Below are 21721 nucleotides of genomic sequence, written 5' to 3' on the forward strand. Positions count from 1 at the left end.
GTTTATTGTGTGGGTGTATTTATCTTGAATTCTGTTCTCGAACATTGAAGATAACCAGATTACGATGTCACACGAGCATCAGGAAAAAAATGGGGAGAAGGGCTTTGCATGTACATTTTTGTTACTTGTGTTGTACATTAGCTCGATGGAAGGATGCATACTTTCGCTGTAGAAAAAATTACTAAGCACAATGTGCGTTCATATCGTGAGGAGCAGGCACTTCTTCGCAGACAAAAAAATTGCAGAGAACTTAATTATCCATAAAAAATCATAGTTTTGCCGTAAGGGCGAAGCAATAAGTGCGACAGCAACATGTTACAATATTACACGAAGTCTAAAACTCGTAGCCGTATGGCAGTATGAATTGAAGTAAACGTAAGCTGACTAAGTAAGAACGGCCTGTTATGTGCCAGTAGCCCTCTGTTTGAATCCGGCCATCGGACAATTTTTCTATGTTTGTTAATTCAGTTCAACACCTTTCTTAGCGACTTTACTAGCACTTTTCCGCATCTGGTACGTTTCAAACCTCTTTCCTGAGCCGATCCCGGAGGTATAGTACAATGCCGCGCCCATAAAATTACATCATTTCCAGGTTTGAGCTCTGGGGCGCTATAATGTAAAATTATTCCAAACCTTTCTATTCCAATTCTGCAATCAGCCCTCCACGATTGGTCAAAACATTTTCCACCCATCTCCCCTGTGCCTATCTGTCACACGACGTCACGAAAACCGTATAAACGCCCCATCTGATATGCGATGTGCACACTGATTATGCGTACATACTGTTAGAGTTGTAGGACGATCCCAGCACTGACATCCAGTTGTAAGGATTTGGGGGGGGGGGGGGCTCAATCTCATCGCTCGTAATTAATTGTCAAGATTGGAGTCGGGCATGAATTAGAAGGTAGCTGGCCCTTGCCGTCGTCCAACTTATCCACGCTGAGGACGTTGTTGAAGGGAAGGACTGCTTCTCATCGAGAACGAGGAATATGGGTTTATTTACAGTATCTACATCAGGACGTTGCAGTTCATCAGTCTAGTATGACTGCGAGAGAAAAGTACTGAGCAGCCGCACAACAGTGGTTTATAAACACTCGGTCCTCCCTCGATCCCAAGGTGAGGGAAACGTTTGAACAGTCATCGTAAACGAGTCGCCTCTCTGCGGGCTGGACACACACACTCACACACACTCACACACACACTTCTTTGCGCGAGGTTCACGGTCCCCAACCGAGGCCAGACGAGCTTCGTAAAACTCGGGGCTTACATCAGGAGAGGTGCCTTTTATTCCCCGAGCTGACCCCCGCAGCGCGGCCGGGTGCCCATTGTCTTGCGTCTTGAACGGTGCGTGGGAGGGGGCTTCGAACTACGTTCCCTCGGGGACTCCCTCTTTCACAACAGACCAGGTTGCCGGTGGCGGCTACAGGCACAAAGCCTGCTTAGTCGCACTCATCTTGGCTCCGGCGACGGAGAGTCGAGGACGCGCGTATTGTTCTCCACACACAGTCGACTTAGTGACGCCGTGGCTAGAGGTTTGCGGTGGCGTTCCAGGAAAAGTTGACGCCCGCTGTCGCAACTGGCTGCCAAAACATGCACGTCAGCGGGCCGTTCTTAACAATACTTAGACCGGACGAAATAACAAAAATTCCTGATTCGACGCCTTTTTCGCCATTAGCGATAAAGGCGTCATTTGAACGATTCCTATTGGTCAACCGTTTTCGGGCTGCGCCCACTTCGCTAGTCTGTATGTCACGCGACGTCACAAAACCGCGAAAACTCACCCCGTCAAAGTGACGTGTACGCATTAAAGGCCTACTAATATGCCGAACAAAACTGAAATATTTTCTGACTAAACGGAGACTGCCCCACACCCAAAGGAATAGAAGATGGCTGTCCGCCGATCGCTGTGGCACTATCTACTCGGAGCTGCCGGGGAGCATGAATTTATTGGCGCACAACACAAAATTTTGAGTGGCAATATAACGTAATCGAGCCCTTTCGTCACGTATACTACATCACTCTGTCAACTCTTTGCTGAGAATCAGTTTTAGCGGCATTTTTCAACTGCCGTTGCACGCCGCCGCGATTTTCCACCAGCCAGAGCAAGTTACATAAGCGGAAGCGGACAAATCGCAGACGCCGGCACCGCCCTCCTTATCTACTTTTACTGTGCTGGCTCGACCCCATCGAAACTCTCTCCACTTGAGCGTGCTCCTCGCCTCTTCTCAGCCAGTTAGATAAGCAAAATCGCTCAATGTAGGCAATGCCACGCTTTGAAAGCAAAAGCAAGTGACATTCTACAAACGAGAAGTGCATTTGATTGGGCTTTTCAAATAACGCTTCGCGTTACAGCCCGTTGCTTGCGTCGGTGGTTACGTAAATTTAACGTTGAGAGATTAGAATCAAAACAGATTGAAATAGCTTTACGTTATAGGCTGCTATTGCTTCGCACTTTTAATATTTAAATCTGAGAAGATTTAAGAAAGAAGGCATGCGCTGTCGGTGTTTTGTTTAATAACATTTGTTTGTGGGCTGCCATTCTCAAAATTCTGAGGAATAATTTTGTCAAGAATGTAAGACATGGTATGCGCAACTTTAATGATAGAATGGTGTGGCAATATAACTCGCATATACTGCATGTCATATAGCGTAGCATGACAGGACATATAGCATACATAGAACGAAATATTCATATATTAGCGCTGTCCATTAAAGCTGTAGACTTCTTAAAGTTCCTGTTAGCTTTATTTTGTTACGTTCCAGCTTGTTACATAATTTTGAAACAGATTTGTTTTATGTGAAAAGGAGTATCCAGCACCTCCTGAAGGCGCCAACATCTCCTCAATAACATGTAGCAAGAAAATGAAGAAAAAAAAGTGTCACATGATTAGCGCTGTTGTCAGCTCCTTCACCTCTTCTCCGGGTTTTCCTGCAAACATGTGACTTGAAGGAGTGCCCTTCGGAGCTATTGATTTTTGCGCTTTTAATAAAGTATTTCAGTTGCGTGTAGTGCTGCTGTCTGTCCTCTTCCTATTATAGTTTGCTTGGCACTTCATACTCCATGATTATTATAAATTATTCGTACGCAATGAGAACGTGAATAGGAAAGTTATCGTTTCGCAACTAGAATACCGGTTTTCAGCTCAATCTGGCTGCGTACCGCCGCGCTTATTTGCATGAGTGCTCTACCTATAGGAGTTGAAGCGCGTATGCGGTGCCAGAAAATAAAGTGGATGCTATAAGAAAATGTGACAGCGCCGATTGTACATTCACACGAACAAGGATTGGGGCAAGTTTCTTGTTAGAGGGAACTCAAAACGATTTTGATGATATTGTACAGACGTACTGAGTCGTAGTGGCAGGTCATTCTAATACTTACGTGACACATTTAAGTGCTCCGTGTAAAGCGTGAAAAACACGGGGAATGCGGGAGATGGAAAGTCAAGACGATGAGCAAAACGAGAACAAGGTGAAAGCAGAAGCTAACGTTTTGACAAGTGGACTTGTCTTCTTCAAGGCGCGTGATTATTGTAATTATACGCCTTATAATTACATGCTGGCTACAAAGCGTGTAATTTGTTATAAAGTTTTAAACATGTGCATCACTACTGATCGCAGCTGTGCCGCTCCCGTAAGATTTCAGCCGCCCCACCGCAATTGACGCGTTTGGCCCAACTGACGGTCGATTGGGTGAGCTATCCGACTAGCTACCTAGGTCACGTCATCGATAACTTTTCCAGCTTTATGGTGAACAAATGTTTTTCGTAATAGTTGGAATGTTAGTTAATTTGTTTCTATAAAAAATGTAACAGAACGAGAATACACAACGACAAATTCGCCACTGCACTCAAACACTTCCGACACACAGGAAGTGTCACCTGTTTGTATGAAACGCGCTCTGTGTTGACGCGAGCTGCGTGGTCACTGTTGGTCTCGAACTTTCTTTTCGCGAACATCATGGTTACCTTTGTTGCGTTGTAGGCTTGCAACGTAGCGATCAACTATGTGTCAAGCTGCGGCATCGTGGCCCTCTGCAAGGCAACAGATGAGCAGAGTGGCTGCAGCGCATCGAACTGTCGGTATCCGATCGGTGCCAGGCTCTACGTGTTTGCGGCCATCACTTCACACCAGATGATTACTACTCCAATAGAGCGTTTAAACCTGTCCGGTATTCGGATAAACGCAAGCGCAAGCGGACTGGGTGTTTTACCGGATAAGCGGAGGCGCAGACGTGAAGGGTCTGTACGGTGTCTCAACCATACAACAGACGCTATTCTATTTTGCTGCTGGTGTAAATTTTCGGCACGAGCGCAGTCGCGAATACGTTGTCTTTTAAATGTTTAAAATGTTTTACACTCGGTTACAGCAATAGTAGCTAGCTATGTGTTTGACTGGTTAAGCTCTGCACCACCAGGTGGCTACACCGTGCAGGCCGCTCAGGCCGCTCACGTTTACGCTAAAGCCCCTTCATCACAGCAGTAATAATATGGAGGGTATTTATGCCCCCTCCAAAACGTCCAGCTCGCCTAGGGTTACCGGAATACCACGCATGATCGGCGCTGCGACAAAAGGCTCGAAACGCATGCTGCTTGGATAGCTGTCACGGGGGATCGACGGCCAGACGCCTAGAGGAGAGGTTGGAGAGGCTTCGCGCTGGCTCCGTGGACAACCGGTAGTAGACTACACGACGTGACGTCATGACGCAGAACCAGTGAAGGCGAAGCTTAGCCCCGGTCACTCGGCGAACGCGTTGAGGAGGAAAAGCATGGATAGGGAGGAGGGTAACTTGTAATCGTCCACAAATTTCTTAACTTGGGATGCTTCATTTAAATTGTGGCGCTAATGCTTTATTGTAGCTGTACCCTACGCGTTCAACCGTTCCAGGATCCCTTTGTTCAAACCATTTCAGGGACTCTTTAAAGAAATTCGCTTGCGAACACGAACTGTTCTCGACCAAAGCGTTCCGCAAGGCTCACAGACTAAACACGGTTGTTCATAAGATTCAGTGGCTTATTGCTCTAAAGTCATCGGCTACTTTATAGAACACGTAACGTCATCACCTCGCTGCAATTTTCAGCAATGTCTCAATGAGCAATACCTATGAGCGGTGGTTCGGGCCAATCCTCCCACTTTTCAGTTGTTTATGCCATTTTATTTATTTATTTATTTATTTATTTATTTATTTATTTATTTATTTATTTACACATACTGCAGCCCCTGCTGGGGCTATAGCAGGAGTGGCTAATACAATACAAGAAATAAATACAATAGGCAACAAAGAAAGTTTAGGCGCAGTGTTGAGGGAGTACAGAGAAGAATTCATTTAATGGGAGAGAACGGTTGGTTTATTTCATTGTTCTTTTACAATATTACGCAACAGCTTTTCCTTTTTCATTCTTGCCTGACCGGCCTCGCTGGCAGCGGCATATCCACTTCAAGAACAACGAGTAGGCTTGAAGTTCTGATATAGTTGGCATTTAAGTGGTAAATGTCGGAATATCAAGGTTTAGTAAAATTTTGCACAGTTCACTGTTGAGAGTATCTTCAGACCAAGTGAAAGCTTCATCAGTTTCTTTGAACGAGCCATGGGTCACATCATGGAAGAGTGAAGTCTATCACGAACTATAAAGTAAGGTGTGTATGGTAATTCATTCGCCCCAAGGAAATGTACATGCTACTAATGAACATCAGCGGTTGCAGTCGTCAGTATCACATCTCAGTCCAGGATATACGTGGTGCGCTACATTCAGTCATTGCTTTTTCTTGTCGTGTGCTTCTTCAGAATGCGGGTGGGGGTTAGGAAGTTGCCGCACAATAAAGTGACGCTCATTTGTTGCCCAGAAATGTACCATACTGAAAGAGTATTATTGCAGCGGTACACGCCTAGTGTCGCCAATTTAGTGCGCAACAATATTTTGTCAGTGCGTTTAGGTTGGCCGGCTCATTCTGACTTGACTAAAACCTCGCTTTTCGCAGCACATGCGTAGGTGCCTAACGTCATCTCCACCAGTGGGGAATGCCCTCCTCAGTGGTATTCGTGGGGTGTGCACTTTCAGGCCAACAGACAGGCACAACGTTCCGCACCCATTCAAAAAACAAAACAGACATGCGTGTCGCCAGAATCATTGCTGTTCGTGGGCCGCATTTGCGCAGATTACTTCAAGACGCGGCCGGTGCGTACCTACTGCCACGTCCTGGGCCTGACGGGCGTCGTCACGGCGCAAGCGGCCCAGAACGAATGCCGGGCCATATCCATGGACATCATCAGCATGAATACCACGCCCATGCACCGGCTCTGCACTCTGATGAAGCTCTTCGGTCTCGAGGAGCACAAGCTCTGGCTAGCCGACGTGTAAGTATAATGCGAAGCCCCGTAGTGTGAGTGAGAAAATGCGCAGCACGCAATGGAACTTTTGCAGCGTGCAGATTTTCATTTCTTTTTTTCAGGCCGGGAGAAGCTCGCGGCAGAGATCACCAGTTAAGGCACCTTGCCAAACCGCACATTCTACATTAAATAAACCTAACTTTTCCGCAGAATACGTCATCACAGCCTAGACACCTTTTCTTTATTATTATTATTATTATTATTATTATTATTATTATTATTATTATTATTATTATTATTATTATTATTATTATTATTATTATTATTATTATTATTATTACATGGACTTGCAATGTTTTTCTAAGTCCTAAGTTCTAAGTGCTAATAGCGTGACGGGGTGAAATTTCCGGTTTCTTAGGGCAACGTACATTTGTGCTATAAGAATGTAGCAGTTCCGTGAGCCCACGTTCCGAGACATATCGTACCTCAATTATCCTAAATAAGTACGAAATGGCCTCTATTTCTTACGGAGACGCTTCCTTGCGATGTTTATACTGTGGTTAGTGAAACAAAGGCATTGTGTAATGTCTTTTGTTAGGAGAGTGATAGTAATATTGTGTGGCCTGCACTTTCGTCCCTACTTTATTCAAGGCTGGTCTTGTTGCTGCGTCAGTTTTTTCCTTCCTCATTATTTCTCTAAGACTGTTCTGGAAAGCTGCGAGGCGCCAGTACGATGAAGTATACCTTTAAACATTCATGAAATCGGGCAGAATTATTTATGTTTGCAAGTGAATTATTCTATACGCATATACAATTTCTTAGCAGCGTTTGTGACCAGCACGTAACCCACAACAGTCAGTCGTTCGTTTAACAAGGAGGAACGCACTGTCTAGTGCAGGGAAGTAAATGTAATACTTGCGCACAATTCTTCTTCTTGCGTCACAGCTGGACACTTCGCTACTGACGCTGCTCTCAGAGCCCGGAATCGCAATTCGTATAACGGGGATTGTGACTTTGCAATCACAGAAGCATAAGCTTCGCGGCTATTCTGATTCCGCACAGCACAGCAGTTATTCATACGTATTGTCCCTGGCGAAACGGGCAGAAAGACTGCCACAAGTTAATAAAATGGGATTTTGACAAGAAATTACTTTTGATATTTCTTTGACGTTCATGCTGCAGCGTATTTGTGAGTGTCACGCAGCCACGCATCTGCTTTGTTTTTCGGAGCATCGTGTAGAATAGACACGCATGCCCTCCGCTGCGTATGTCAGACGCCCCAGTCGCACTGATCAGCAGGTCCGAATATTAGTAGCAGGAGACCGAGAAATGCTAACCTTGACGGGGGCATTGCCTGTAAACGAAAGCGTCTTTGTGCGGCTCCTTGCGGTTGCTGCCACGCTTCTGAGAGTGCGGCAAATAAACAAAACTAGACTAGAACTTTGCACCGCTAACTGTCTAAGTATGCGATGACATACCTTGCGTGTAATGATTGTGACCTCTCAACAGCAGCGTGCGCGTGCGACATGCGCTGCCATGCACACTCTCACTTACTAAAGTGACGTTTATATATATATGGTATGACTTACAAACCTTGATTTGGCGCACGCTGTGACACGCTTGCGTACGCTCAACACATCTCGAGTTTTCTGGTGCATACCTCCAAAGTCGGATAGGCGGATTTCACCTCTGTTTTCTAGCACAGCAGCGTCATGTTCTGATCATCGGGCCAGGATCGCGTGCACGCTTTTCTCGTGCCAAAGTCACTCTTTGAAACGTGTGGCCAGTGCGTTTATCGCCCCCTGCCCTCGTTACAGCTAGCGCGTTGAGACGCTGTGTTAGACTGCATCGCTTTCGGGGATGGGTCCATATTTTTGATGGGAAAGCGTCGAGCGGCCCATTGAGTTAAAAAGTCGGCGGCCTCTGCGGCAGCAGCGAAACGACATCTAGAGTGCCACTGGCGGCCGAGCCGATGGCACGAGCGGGCCTCGACAGAGCAGAGTGGGCGAAAGGGGAGGCCTGCTTCTGCAGTAGCGCGCCAGGTGTTGCTTGAGGGGAGAGGGCATCGCCGCGACGCGTCGCCCGCTGGGCATCGCCGCGTCGGTGGCATGCGGCGTTGGCACCGTAGGCTGCTGCTGCTTGCTGGCTCGGGCAGTACGTACCGCTATGGTGCATTACACGCAGCGCAAAACTCGGACCCCACAGGTGGGTATGTGCCACAACCACTCTAGAGAACAACTCGAATGACTGCTCGGCGGTATTCAATTGGACATTAATGCTTTCGCCTTCACAACTCATAGGAAGTACTTAGATGTCCTCGGTGTATCTTTTTTTTTTGTGTGTGTGAGAAGGACAGCTACACAGTGGGTAATCTCCACCTATATTGCTATCACATTAAAACAATGAATGAAGCTGTGGACGAGAAGACGACTATTCGTACTCCTTCGTACAAACGACGAGTAGTTGTGCTTCGAATCTGTATGGAAAGATTCACTGAATGAGATAGGCGACACTATGTGGCGAAAGAAATTCCAAAAAATTTGAATAGTGAGTGTCATATGTTGAGCAAATGGTTTGAGATTGTGTGAACCTAATATCATGCTATGGACAGCCTAACTGTATTGCGCCGAGGCGGATGCCTGAAATATTTAGCGACAGGGAAAGCATGGGACTCCACTTTAATGTAGCCTTAGTCGTTTGCCATTTTCACTCCGCTCTTCCAATATTTCTTTTCTGTCGTTAAGTCTTCTGAATATCCATAATGTGTCACTGTGAACTACGAACAGTTCTATTCGAAACATTACACTGCCCTCCCTCGTTTTATTGTCACATGTATGTCTTATTGTCTGTCTGCGTGCTTCCTCCCCTCCTAGTGTTGGGCTCCTTCGAGAATTAGCCAGCTTTAAATATGGCATAAGCAAAATTGGGTGATGCTGTTGGTCACACGTACAATAAGGCACCAGACGACTTTATTTGCTAGCCCTGAAGTTATTGCATCTTCTATTGGTGAAAAACAAATGTTATGCCAACAGTGACGCGGTATTCAACATGGTCATGTCGTCACAATCGCTTCAGTTAACAATTTTTTTATTGCTGCGAAATACAAAACAATGTTGCGATCTTAACAACGGAGGGCAACTCTGTCAATGGTAAAGTAGCAAAGCCGGTGTCGCCTCATTTAAAGCAAGTAACATAATAAGCTCCCTTTCTATTATATAGTTGTTCAGTGGCTATGACGTTTCACTACTCAGCTCGAGATGTAAGCGGTTGAAAACAAACATTGCAAATTTCGGGAAAAAATGATTTTTTTTCGTTTTCTTCAACGAGGATAAAATTGAAAAAAAAAAATAGAGTTTCCCGCAGAATTATTTTGTTGCGATGTGGCTCCTATCAACGTATCTATAAGTTTAGTCGAAAGAAGGAGTTTTGGTGTCTGCGAAGCACCTGGATCCATCAAAGTGGGGGCAGGGTCTTTGTTTCAACTAACCCTTGAGCCCTCTCGCCTGTCGCGAAATGTAGAGATTTCCCCTTCTTCTGTGGCATATGAAAAGAATTGCTACTAATTTGAAAATGTGCACGACAAGCTACGCAAAAAGCTCCCAGGAGATCGAGTTCAAAAACTTTTTAAAAAGACTTGCCGTGGTTGCTCAGTGGCTATGGTGTTGGGCTGCTGAGAACGAGGTCGCAGTATCGAATCCCGGCCCCGGCGGCCGCATTTCGATGGAGGCGGAATGCGAAAACACTGGTGTACTTAGATTTAGGTACACGTTAAAGAACCCCAGGTGGTCGAATTTTCCGAAGTCCTGTACTACTGTTTACCTCATAATCAGAATGTGGTTTTGGCACGCTAAACCCCATAATCTAATTTTCAAAAGCTTGTGTACGTGCACTCGAACCTTATGTCCGGAAGGCTTCGTCCATTGCACAGCGAAGCGTTGACGGGTCAAGCGGAAAGGAATCGTACCCACATTGATACAAATGTCGGTCTTGACGCTTTGATGTGAAATCCATACCTTGACGTGAAATCGTGCTTAGATTTCGAACTCGGAAACTCTGCGGGGCCTTTTGTGGTGCAATATTGTAACAATTATATTCTTTTCCGTGTTAGAGAAATAAATGTGTCGGGTTTTTCGTAGCTTTGTGCGCAAAAGTCTTTTTTCAATTTTTCGTATTTTTATGAAAAAAAATGTAAAAAGGAGTTCTCTTGACGGCCCTCAAAATTTCACGAAATTTTACGTCTCTATACTGAGCACAGGGTCGCGTGTTCAAACCCGGAAATTGCCCTTTCGGCTATAGGTCGAACTTCAACACAGAGCATCAGCGTAACTCAGTGCGCAGCATCTTCAGGAAAGGAAATTTTCGGAGGCCACCGAATTTCAATCTTCAGTTGGCGACATTAAGGTGGTGCTACCGTTTATTAACGTGCGTACTTACGGCACTTAGTCGTAACTTCTTTGCTGCGTTAAAACAGTGTTTTGGTCAGGATTCAAACAATGCTATAACGCAGCGGGAAGGTAAGAATACGTGCCCTAAATACGCATGCTATTAGAAGGGCGTATCCTCTCGAAGTTCACAACTGAAAGTTGTTAAATTTCTGGCTGCCTATTGAAATAAACTTTTTTTTTAATGCTGCCTATAAAACTAGGCTGGCGCATTGAGGTGAGGTTAAGGTGCCACAAGGGGCAATGTTCAAGATTCTTGGGAGTGGTTAACAGAATGCAACAACGCTCGTTTTCTTGGTTTTGATGCACGGCAGACAAAGTGGTCAAAATTAACCGACTACGGCGTGCCTCATAATCATATCCTGGTAATACTCGTAAAATCCCAGATTTTGTAACTATCACATAATTTCACGCCTGTTTTCGTCCCTTTTTGATGTTGCTACGCATATGCAGCGTATGGTGGTGCATTTTTTGTACTTTTTTGTGCCTTACTTTGCAGATTGAACCAGTCTGGACCTCTAACATGGGACGAGTGCAACATTGAAGTGCTAGCCGCAAATGTAACAAAGGCGCCTTCGAATTGCACCATCTGCAACATAGCAGTCGTTTGTGATGGTAAGTCCTACTTGATCTATAAAGCAAAGGCACTTGAACCGATTAAAAAGCTGTTGAGAAAATGAGTGCGAAAATTTGTCTTTGTATTTTGAGCACGTTGAACGAGTGCTGACGCCTAAATTTAAGCAATGATGGCTTTGCATACCTGTCGTACGCATGCGCAAATGCGTACACTCACAAAAGTATATTTTACCAATTTGACCTACCGGATAATAATGTAATGCTATAAAAGAACTTAGCGTGAGTTCTTTGTAATGAAAGCTTTGCTGCTCAAGAAAAATTAATCCCTGTATGTTAGTCGCTTTATCAGCAAAACCTACCCAGTAGTCTAGCGTTTCTTATTGCAAGTACGTAGTAACTGTCAATTGTGAACACTGAGTCGACTGGCCAAATGCGTCATAAGTAAATCGCCGGCTAGACAGAAACTTTTCATCTGTTTCTACCCTGTGGATTTCTTTAGGAATAATTTTATCTAGACACTTTTGCGCACACACACGCACGTATGCACACACGTGGTGGCTGGGATAATATGATCCCGGCCATTCATATACAGGGTGTTTCAGCGAACCCTTTGAAAACAAGAATTTTTAATATCCTGTGGCAGGTAGCACAATTCTAGTCCATGACCTAGTCTACTCGAAGAGGCGGACATTACTTGCACATAAAATTGAATCACATAATCGACAAATTCACAAATATTAACTATTTAAATATTTAACCAAAAAACTCATGGCACATATTACAATTTACACATTTTAGTGAGTGAGACTGCAAAGCATATCCACATGAAAAGGATTGTGTGGATGAAACCATTTACGAGATATGCGCTGTTAAAATTGCGGTAAAATTCACTGTCCTTCCACTTATTTTCTTAACAAAACGTCGTTTTATGCATTGAAGCACAAAACTAACCACAACGCCAATGCATTTCTCCGCAAAGTTCGGGAATTAATATATCAAAACTGGTGTCACCCTGAGAATTCGTTCCAAAAGGATCCGCCTTGCGAACTCCCCGGCTAGAATTTGTGAATTGCAATATGTGCCATAATGTAATTAGATAAAAACTTAATTACTTAAATTGTTTTAATTAGCCGATTTGCATTTGAATTTTTTCTGCAAGTGATGTCCGCCTCTTCGAGTAGACCAGCTCATGGAATAGAATTGCGTTATCTGCCACAGCAAATCTCAAAAAAACATTGAAAGTGTTCGCTGAAACACCCGGTCTGTACAACCGTGTACATATATTTACTGCTAAGTCATGAACTATTCAACTCAAATGCGTACGCTTCAGTCGCATTTAGATGGGGGCGAAATGCATAAACGCCAGTGTACCGTGCATTTGGTGCATGATAAAGAACCCCAGGTGGTCAAACTTTATCTGGAGTCCTCCACTACGGCATACCTCATAATCACATCATGGTATTGGCATTTAACACCACAGAATTTAATTTTTACATACATACATACATACATACATACATACATACATACATACATACATACATACACACATACACACATACATACATACATACACACATACACACATACATACATACATACATACATACATACATACATACATACATACATACATACATACATACATACATACGCAGGTCGTCAGGATTTCTAAGGAATCATGCCAAAAGGAACACCGCTAACCATGTTGGATCGAGCAAATATACCAGAAGCGATAAAACTAAAGCGCTCGATGTTGTGAGAACTCAAAAAATATTCGTGTCTAGCGAGATTCGCTACACGTTCAAGAACCCCAAGAGAGAGCGCGAGGAATTGAGAGAGGGAGGCGTCATAAGGGAGTCGCAGGAGGGTTAACCAAGCTGAGCTCTGTAGGCTACCCGAAGTGTATAAAATAATTGCGGAGGTCCTTACTAATTTGTATTATATTGTGGAACGCTCGACTTTCACGCATCGCCTGATATTGTTTTCCCCGCATGGCTCGCGTCTCCTGTAATGCAGCTTCGCCGCGTTGCCTTACTCTGGCGTGATCGGTGTAGTTGCAGAATAGTACGAGAGATGGCGTGAGTGTTACGCTCACGCTTTAGCTCACGCCATCTGGATTGGTGGAAGAAAAGTAGGGAAACCACAAGAAACGGAGACGTACAAAAACAAAGTTCGCAATAGGGGGTCAGAAAATTTGATTATGGTAATTCATCATGGGCTTTTTTTTTTCTTTTTCTTTTTTTAACCTAGGTAGGACATTAGGCAATATAATAGCAAGAACTTGGTGGCGCAAACCACCGCCTCGTTCCAAAGGGGACGCTGATAACATCTATCCATCCATTCAACACGACACAACGGCGGGTTCCTCGGCGCAAATGGGATGAACCCGTTCCTCTTTGGCTTGGGATCGGCTAGCTGCCTGGACCTATCACGCACTCGCCGGCCGGTCACGGGACCGTCCTGCGAAAGGCGTAGGAGCAGGACACCGGAATGGACGAACACGGTCGTTCGCGTGACCGTACACTCAAACGAGTAGGTGTTGGCGCCCAGCGTAGAAACTAACGCGCATGCGCTCGCTATCCGGTTGCGGTGTGTGTGTGGGGGGGGGGGGGGGGGGGGAGGTGCGCGTGCGCTCTAACTCCCCTCTCAAAACTGCACAATGGATTACGATGGACGCCGTAGTACAAAGTTCTGGACTAATTTTCAGCACCTGGTGTCCTTTAACGTGCATCCAATGCATGGTACAGAAGCCTCTCCACTTCTACATCTCCCATTGCCCCTATATTTTCGAAACGTTAAACCATATATAATCAAGCAAACAAGCAATCAATGAAAGGTTGTGTTTCCATGCAACCATCTACAAACATGGACAATGAATAAGAAACGATGCCTGTACTTGTGAAATATTGGTCATAATAGAACTAAGCACGTTGACTATTACTACTTCGCAGTGAATCGTACGGAAACCTTCCCGGAGCCATGCATAATGTTGAAACAGGATATTTTATCATTTGCACAAGCGCGTAGAGCTGGTAATTGTAGTTTACTTTTTAAGCGAAAATCCATCCTGCAACTGCGTACCAAACCGAAAACAAGATGCTTTGTTGTTCAGCATACTGACTTTTATTAGTTTTCTGTCACATTGCTTGAACCATGTACAATCATATCCGTACTGAGAGACCAAACTACTTTACGCTTCTATTACAGCTGGGTTCTACCATGCGAGTGGATCGAATTGCGGTGAGTCGATGCAAATGTGTAACAGATGGCCTTAAAAGGAAGCTTTAGCTCGGGCCGAACTCCGACGCGGCCTATTCAAATACATGTAAAAGGCAAAAACGTTTTTCTGAGATAACCCCTGGACTGATTTTAATGAAATTTGATGCATTTGAGAAAAAAAGTTAAGTTCTAATGACTGTTGAAAGCGGAATTTCGATTTAGGGCCTGAATTTTCTTATTTTTCGAAAATTTGGAAGCTTGAAACAATAGAAGCACGAAGTTTACAAATTAATAGCTCTGCATCAAGAACCGATATCGCGGTTCTGTAAACGGCATCTATTAGATCATTCAAAGCGGACAAATTCTGTATGTCAATTTATAACATACATGAATTCGTTACGTTGTGTACAAGGGGTCTGCAAAAGCTTTATTTTTACATTGCTAAATTATTTTAGATTTATCTATGACATATCAATTTTGACCGCTTTAGATCTACTATCAGATGCAGTTCACAGAATTGTGATATTTTTCATTGCTGGGTTACAGAGATCTAACTTCATAGCTTTGTTTTCTGAAAACTTGCAATATTTGCCAATTTTTAATAAAACATTGACGACCTAAATTAAGAATTCGAAACCAACAGTCTCTAGATTTTAATCTTTTCTTTTAAATGCAACAAACTTTGTCAAATTTGGCGTAGTCGTTGCCGAGAAAAACGAATTCTCCTTTTGCATGTACTTGGATAGGAGCACCCGAGCTAAAGCTTCCTCTTAAGGCAAATACGGTATATGTATTTTTTTAACCCAGGGAAAAAAATTTGGTAGTTTCTCTTGGAAGAGCGAAGCATTGACAACCATAGGTATTTCTGCTTGAACTCATCGTAGGGTCCGCGCAACGCCGAACGTAGGACAACTCCGGCTGGGTAGGCGGAACAATGCCCTGGCAGGTACCAGGCGTCTCACAATGGTGGCTTAAAAATGAACGTCGCCAGTCGTGTTGCAGACGTCGCTGCTAGATGGTGCACGAGATAAGACCAAGGAGGTTGAACCGACGGGAAACTGTCGGTGTTAGTCAGCGCCGAGTGAAATGTTAGAGAACGTTAGCTTGACGTTTACGGCTCAGACCAGTGCATACACGCAGCAGCCAAACAGGAACGCTAGTGTGTTCATAGTGTGAGAATTATTGAATTAATTATTTTTTCTTAAGAAAAGGGAGGACCAGAGGTTGCTAGTGGGGGAGGAGGGGGTAGTGTCATGTCAGGGGTAGTGCTGCGTTGGCAAGTACTTTATTTGTGAATATTTCCTGGGATAGGCTGAGGGCGAGGTCTTTAAACATGTGTGGAGGAGTGAGATGTTTGAGTGTCTCCCTGTTAGCCTACTTTAGGAAGCGTCTGCATCCTACGTACATGACATCTTGTGAGAGTACACAACGCTCATGCCAGCGGTGGGAGAACGTTGCCCTGCTCCGCCACCGAGGCGAGTCGTAGCGTTGACGGTGCGTCGGCTTCACTTCATGGTTTATGCAGCCAAAGGTACTCCGCGTCTCTGGAGAGCCTCCAGCTCATGCGCGCATGCGCCGTCGATTGGGAAGGCACAACAACGCCAACGCCAACTAGGACAGCGCGAACACACCTCGCGTGTCCCCATAATTGCCCTATCGCAATAAAACTAAACTAGCACTATTATTTAAAGGTTACTTCCTATCTGTCTATTTAGCTCGCTGGTGGCGCGGAAGGGGTATAAAGCATGTGTACCAGCTAACGTTAGCATAGCTGTTTAACGAAAAAGATGTAGACAACGTGGTGTAAGGTACAGTAATACCTATATGATAAGACAGCATTTTAAGTCCTTGCGGTGTCCTGTTGTAAGACCTCTTACAACCAAACACAGGAGGTCTTAAAATCATTTTGCACCATGCTTTCTTTAAATCCTTTTTCTTTTCTTCTTTCAACAGCTTCGATAACGTTAGCAGGGACACTTTATATGTTAAGATGCCAGCGTCTTTGTTGAATTGTGGCCAAGAACACGGAGGCGTTATGTTTTATTCTGCGCGGCCACGTATGTGTAGCACTTTCTTCGAATTGAACTATCGACCTCTTAACACGCACTGCACTGTGTCTCACATTTCTTTCTGCATTGTATTTTTTGAGCCATATGTCGGGAAAACTTGGGTAATTAACCAGTCTACGTCGCCGCCCTTTGCTTCATCGTCATGGTTCCGTTTATACCCGACCTAAATTTGAGAATAGTTCTTCGTGCACAAAACCTGCACTCTTCTTTCGTCAGCTGTGTCGTAATACCACAGGTAGTAGCAATTTTTATCAGTCGTATTTGCATTGCTTTTTCGTTCATCCACTCTTTCCTAGTTTATTAAGTGTGTCCAGATGTTGTCTGGCTATCTTTTTTACGCCTACTTCGCGTCATGTTGTTACAGTAGTGAATATCTCCAGCAATAACTCGCAGTTTGTTTTATATTATAGCCTACATTTGTACTAAAATGCTGTGTTCGAGCTCGATATAGCGGTGTCGCTCATAAAGTGCTGCATTCCTTGAATTGTTGCGCGCTAAGAGCAAAACAATACAGTACAATATTCTGTGTAGAACTGTCTTTCTACAGTGGTCAACGTGCACATGGTATTACAAGGGGACTTCCTTTCCTTACCTTTTCATCTGCAGTCGTCGTAGAACACGACAGTGATGACGTGGAATATTGCTATTACGACGAGAAGGCAACCGCTTTGGAGAGTCGTGACCACTGCCTGTCGCAGTCATCGCAGTCGTTGCTTATGAATGTGCGGCTGCTGAACGAGACACAGCTGGACTACTTAAGGCGTGTGGTGCGCACCGATTTGGAGTTCTGGGTTGACCTGAAAGAGGAAGACGTGAGGTACGTGCTCCCACGCGTAACTGCGCATGTGTCATTTCGCGCTTTCTTTCCTATTGGGCAGTTACGGATGCGCTTCAATAAGTTGTTTACCTCGTGCGGTTCAGAGACTTTGCCAAAAGCTTTCAACACGCTCGGCGAATTTCGAGATGCGTCTCCGATGCCCTTTTGCAGGGCTACTGCAGCACGCCCAAAGCTCCGAAAAAAAAATAAAGGCACTGACCACTATGTCTCAATTAGAGAGCCTTTGAAACATTTATACAAGTGCGAAGATGGGCCTGGCCAAGCAAACCATGGCTTCGAAAGTTCCGCGAGAATATTGCTCTCAAATTGGTGTATTCCCCCTCGCAAAACAACACAACGCCTGATAAAGTAGACAATGATAAAGAGCATTTAGTTGGCGCGCATTTCTGTTTGTTCTTTAACACAAAAACTGTTTTATGCTGGGGGGGGGGGGGGGGATCAACTTCCGGTTCGGATGCGAGCGCACGTCTTTTCCTGGCGCTCCGTTTCTTTTCGACAGTTACGCGCGCTGTTCGCGTCTCACCATCTTCTGTCGCACATCCTCTTCATCGGTGTCGCTTCGGCCACACGTCGAGACAAGCCTCGGAAAGGTGCGTTGCTTTCTGGCCGTTTTACGGCCGCTTTTACGCGCCAGCGGGCGGCCTTGCTAAGCCTAATGCATGGCCATGACTGCGTTGATGACCGAGCCCGGGTCATCGAAGCTACCTCCATCTGACGACCATGAACAACGCCAGGGACAATCAGCTTTGATGACGCCTGCCCAAGACTCGGGCCAGGAAGCGGCTACGCCACGTCCCGAAGGCGTTCCGGAAGCGTCTACCACAGAACGCTCTGCTGGGATGCATGAAGAACGCTGTGGGCATGCTACCGCTGACCAACAACATAGACGCGAACGCCAAAGACGAAAGAACAATAAGGAACCGAACGAACGCAGCCGCAGCCGCCACCGTCGTGATAGAGACCGCTCTGCAAGTCTGTCAACGACGGCCAGTGCGGTATCGAAACGAACGCGGCACGACTCTTTCACGTCATCGACCTACGAAGACGCGTCCGCCCCTTCCAGTGACGAAGACGACATGCAAACACAAGCACCACCGACATCCTCAAGCCTACAGTCTGATGTGACAATGCCACGTCAAGCAGAGACTGCATTGCACGCGTCTCAAGAACTGTTTTCTTACGCAAACTCAACTGAGAAGCTAGAGACAATTCGAGACGCCGGAGCCCTCTCCCAGGACGCGTTTGAAGATTACGGTGATGAAGGAGTGTGGAAAGTGCAACGCCGTAAGCACAACCAAACGCGGCCCGAGAAGGAAACACCGCCAGAATCTTTTGTGCTAGTCGTGAAACCACGGGTAAACGTAGCGCTCACGACTGTACCAGGCAAGGACCTCCACCGCAACTTCGTGATGGCCACACCCGCTGCCGTCAACACCAAGCCTTTGACGTACACGTTGCAACCAGCATCTAACACCATACGATTGCTCGTTCACGACAAGAGGCAAGCAGACGGGCTTCTCAAACTTTCACACCTAGACGTGAACCACGGACAGATACCAGTACAAGTGTATCAGGCACCCGGACGAGACATGTGTCGAGGTGTTATATACAACGTTAACTGCAATGAAGCAAAGGCTGAACTCCGGGCAGCCTTGGCCTGTGAGCACCGACGTATCCTTGACGCGCGCCCAATGGGAAAGCGTGGGGCATGTCTACTGACTTTTGAAGGACGCCACCCCCGTAACAGAGTCGTGTATTACGGCCGCATCACCCGAGTTTCAATTTACGAACCTAAAAGCATCGTGTGTAATCGTTGTCATCGCTTTGGTCACAAGAAGGATGTCTGCCCGCACGAAGCGGTATGTCCTACATGCGGCAAGACACACGAAGGTAGTACTACTGGCAATGAATGCAAACAGACGACGCCCAGGTGCCGCAACTGTGAAGAAGAAGGTCACACGGCGACTGACCCGAAGTGTCCAGCTAAACTGAAGTCCGACGCAAAAATTGCTAAGAAACTCCGCTCAAGGCCCCGCTCTCGTCGTAGAAGGCACGGCGCACACCGATCGAGAAGCCGCACTAGAACTGTCCAGTGCCATGACGTCAAATTGACGCAGCAGCTACTTGAAAGTGAAAACATCTCAACGCAGCCACATACCATAAAGGAAGCAGTGAACGAGATTGTTTCAAAGAACTGCGCACTACCAACAACGGGAGGAAACGGCTGCAACCTCAACTACGCAGCAGCGCTCAAGCGAACTCAACCAAGTGGAGACAAACCGGCGAACTCTTTACCTTATACCACACCTATGCTGCCTTCACCATCGCAGCTGGTTGATACATCGAAAGACAGTGTAGAAGCTGAGATTGCGGAACTCGCACGACAGAACGTCGAACTGCGGCGGAAACTAGAAGAGAACGAAAAAAGGCATGCAGCACTGCTCGAACGTGTTCGTGCCAAGCGACAGCAGCAGCCATGCAATCCGCAGGAGCTCACTAAAATGCAAGAAACAACCTCTACTACCACACAGCAGACAGACCTGGCTCTGCTGGTACAACAACTTTTGCACCCTCTCCTCCAAGCGCAGGAGAAGCACTTCCAACGACAATATGGCTTGCTCCAACAGCTCTTCGCCTCGCGTCAATAGCCACCCGGCTTCGCGTACAGCCCTCGACAGTCCCACTCCACACGTTTTACAGTGGAACTGCCGAGGGCTCGGCACTTGTGCGACAGAACTGAACCTCTTGTTTGACTGTGTCGGACGCCCCCTTGCGCTTTTACTTCAAGAAACTAATGGCACAGATCGGACACTACGACAGTTCAATGGTTATTACCAACCGTCAATAGAGCATAGAAACAGGAAACGACACCGAAACCCGCAGCACAATGGTATCGCCAGTGCAGCCGAAGAATTTGTAATACGGGGACAAGCGGCTGTCTTTATCCGCACAGACATTCCGCAAACGCGGATTGACACTTCTCAGTACTCGACTGCCGTGCAGGAGGTGGTGGCTGTCCGTTGCAAGATTGCAAAGCGAAATGCAGTGCTGGTATCGGTATACATGCGCCCTGAAGTTAGCTCCCGTACACGCGGTTTATTCACGTGGATTCACGCTTTGCGGAGACGTTACCCAAACGACGACTTCCTGATAGGCGGCGATTTCAACGCCAAGCATCCGCAGTGGGGCTATGACTATCACACGCCCCGCGGAATGGCGCTCGCAGATGCCACGGAGTCAGCTGACTTAGTGCTCGCAAATGACACCGACTACCCCACCCGCGCGCCCTGCACAGTGGACAACGTAACACGACCCCAGACCTGACGTTATCCACACCAGCCTACGTGAAAGACTGGCGATGCGATCCGGACGCCTGGGGCAGCGACCACTATCCACTGTGGATTACTTTGAACGTGGGACGAAAGCGTGCGGCTGGGCGTACTGTGCGCACGATCAGATGGGATGCCTACAGAAGAGCATTTGCGGAGCAACCCAAGACTTCATCCGTACGGGAGCGGGCGTCACGCGCCCTGCGCAAGGCCACTACTGAGACTGAGGTGAGAGCTGATGCTCCGGCGCCGGACATACATATGCTAAACCTTTGGGATGCGCGCAAGCGAGCACAGTTGACGTACGAAGCCAATGGCCGACGACATCGCGACCGTGTGCGACTTCGACGTCGCACTGCCATCGCTAGAAGATACGCCAAGCGCCTGTATCGGGAACGTTGGAGCCAGCACTGCTCATCATTCAACGAAAGAACTGGCCTCCACAAGGTGTGGCACACGTTCAAGGCTATGACAGGTCAGCGTAAAACACGCAGTGCTATTTCAAATGTCTTGCTCAAAACTAGCCAGTCAGTCAGCCAACTCCAAGATGATGCCGCGAACACGTTTTTTCCCCAACGGGCGACGCCCCCGAACGTCGACATTTACCGGAAAACGCCGCCAGTGACCGATGAGGGCATCCAGGCCCCATTCTCACTCTTCGAGCTCGAACAGGCACTTTCTTCCATCAACGCGCGCAGCGCGCCAGGCTATGACGGCGTGACGTGGGCGGCTCTGAGGAATCTGGAAGAATACGCAAAAAAGCAACTTCTCGAGGAGATTAACGAAGTGTGGATCAACGGTGAAATCCCAGCAGGATGGAAGCATTCGATAGTCACACCCATACCGAAACCAAACAAACAGCCAGATGTACTGTCGAACATGCGCCCTGTATCTCTCACACTTACTACGTGTAAGCTGGC

General features: G+C 46.4%; 1 protein-coding gene across 5 annotated transcripts in view; it reads left to right on the forward strand.

The window, feature by feature from the left end:
- LOC126541293 (uncharacterized) overlaps positions 1–21721 on the forward strand; it is a 115153-nt gene that overhangs the window by 25988 nt on the left and 67444 nt on the right. For all 5 annotated transcript variants that reach the window (XM_072286526.1, XM_072286528.1, XM_050188007.3 and 2 more), the window contains exons 3-6: positions 6154–6352; positions 11267–11382; positions 14554–14586; positions 17241–17451. In XM_072286526.1, the coding sequence (XP_072142627.1) occupies positions 6154–6352; positions 11267–11382; positions 14554–14586; positions 17241–17451 (559 nt within the window). The remainder of the gene's footprint in view (positions 1–6153; positions 6353–11266; positions 11383–14553; positions 14587–17240; positions 17452–21721) is intronic.

This window comes from Dermacentor andersoni, chromosome 2 (assembly GCF_023375885.2).
Source record: "Dermacentor andersoni chromosome 2, qqDerAnde1_hic_scaffold, whole genome shotgun sequence".
NCBI classification, from domain to species: domain Eukaryota; kingdom Metazoa; phylum Arthropoda; class Arachnida; order Ixodida; family Ixodidae; genus Dermacentor; species Dermacentor andersoni.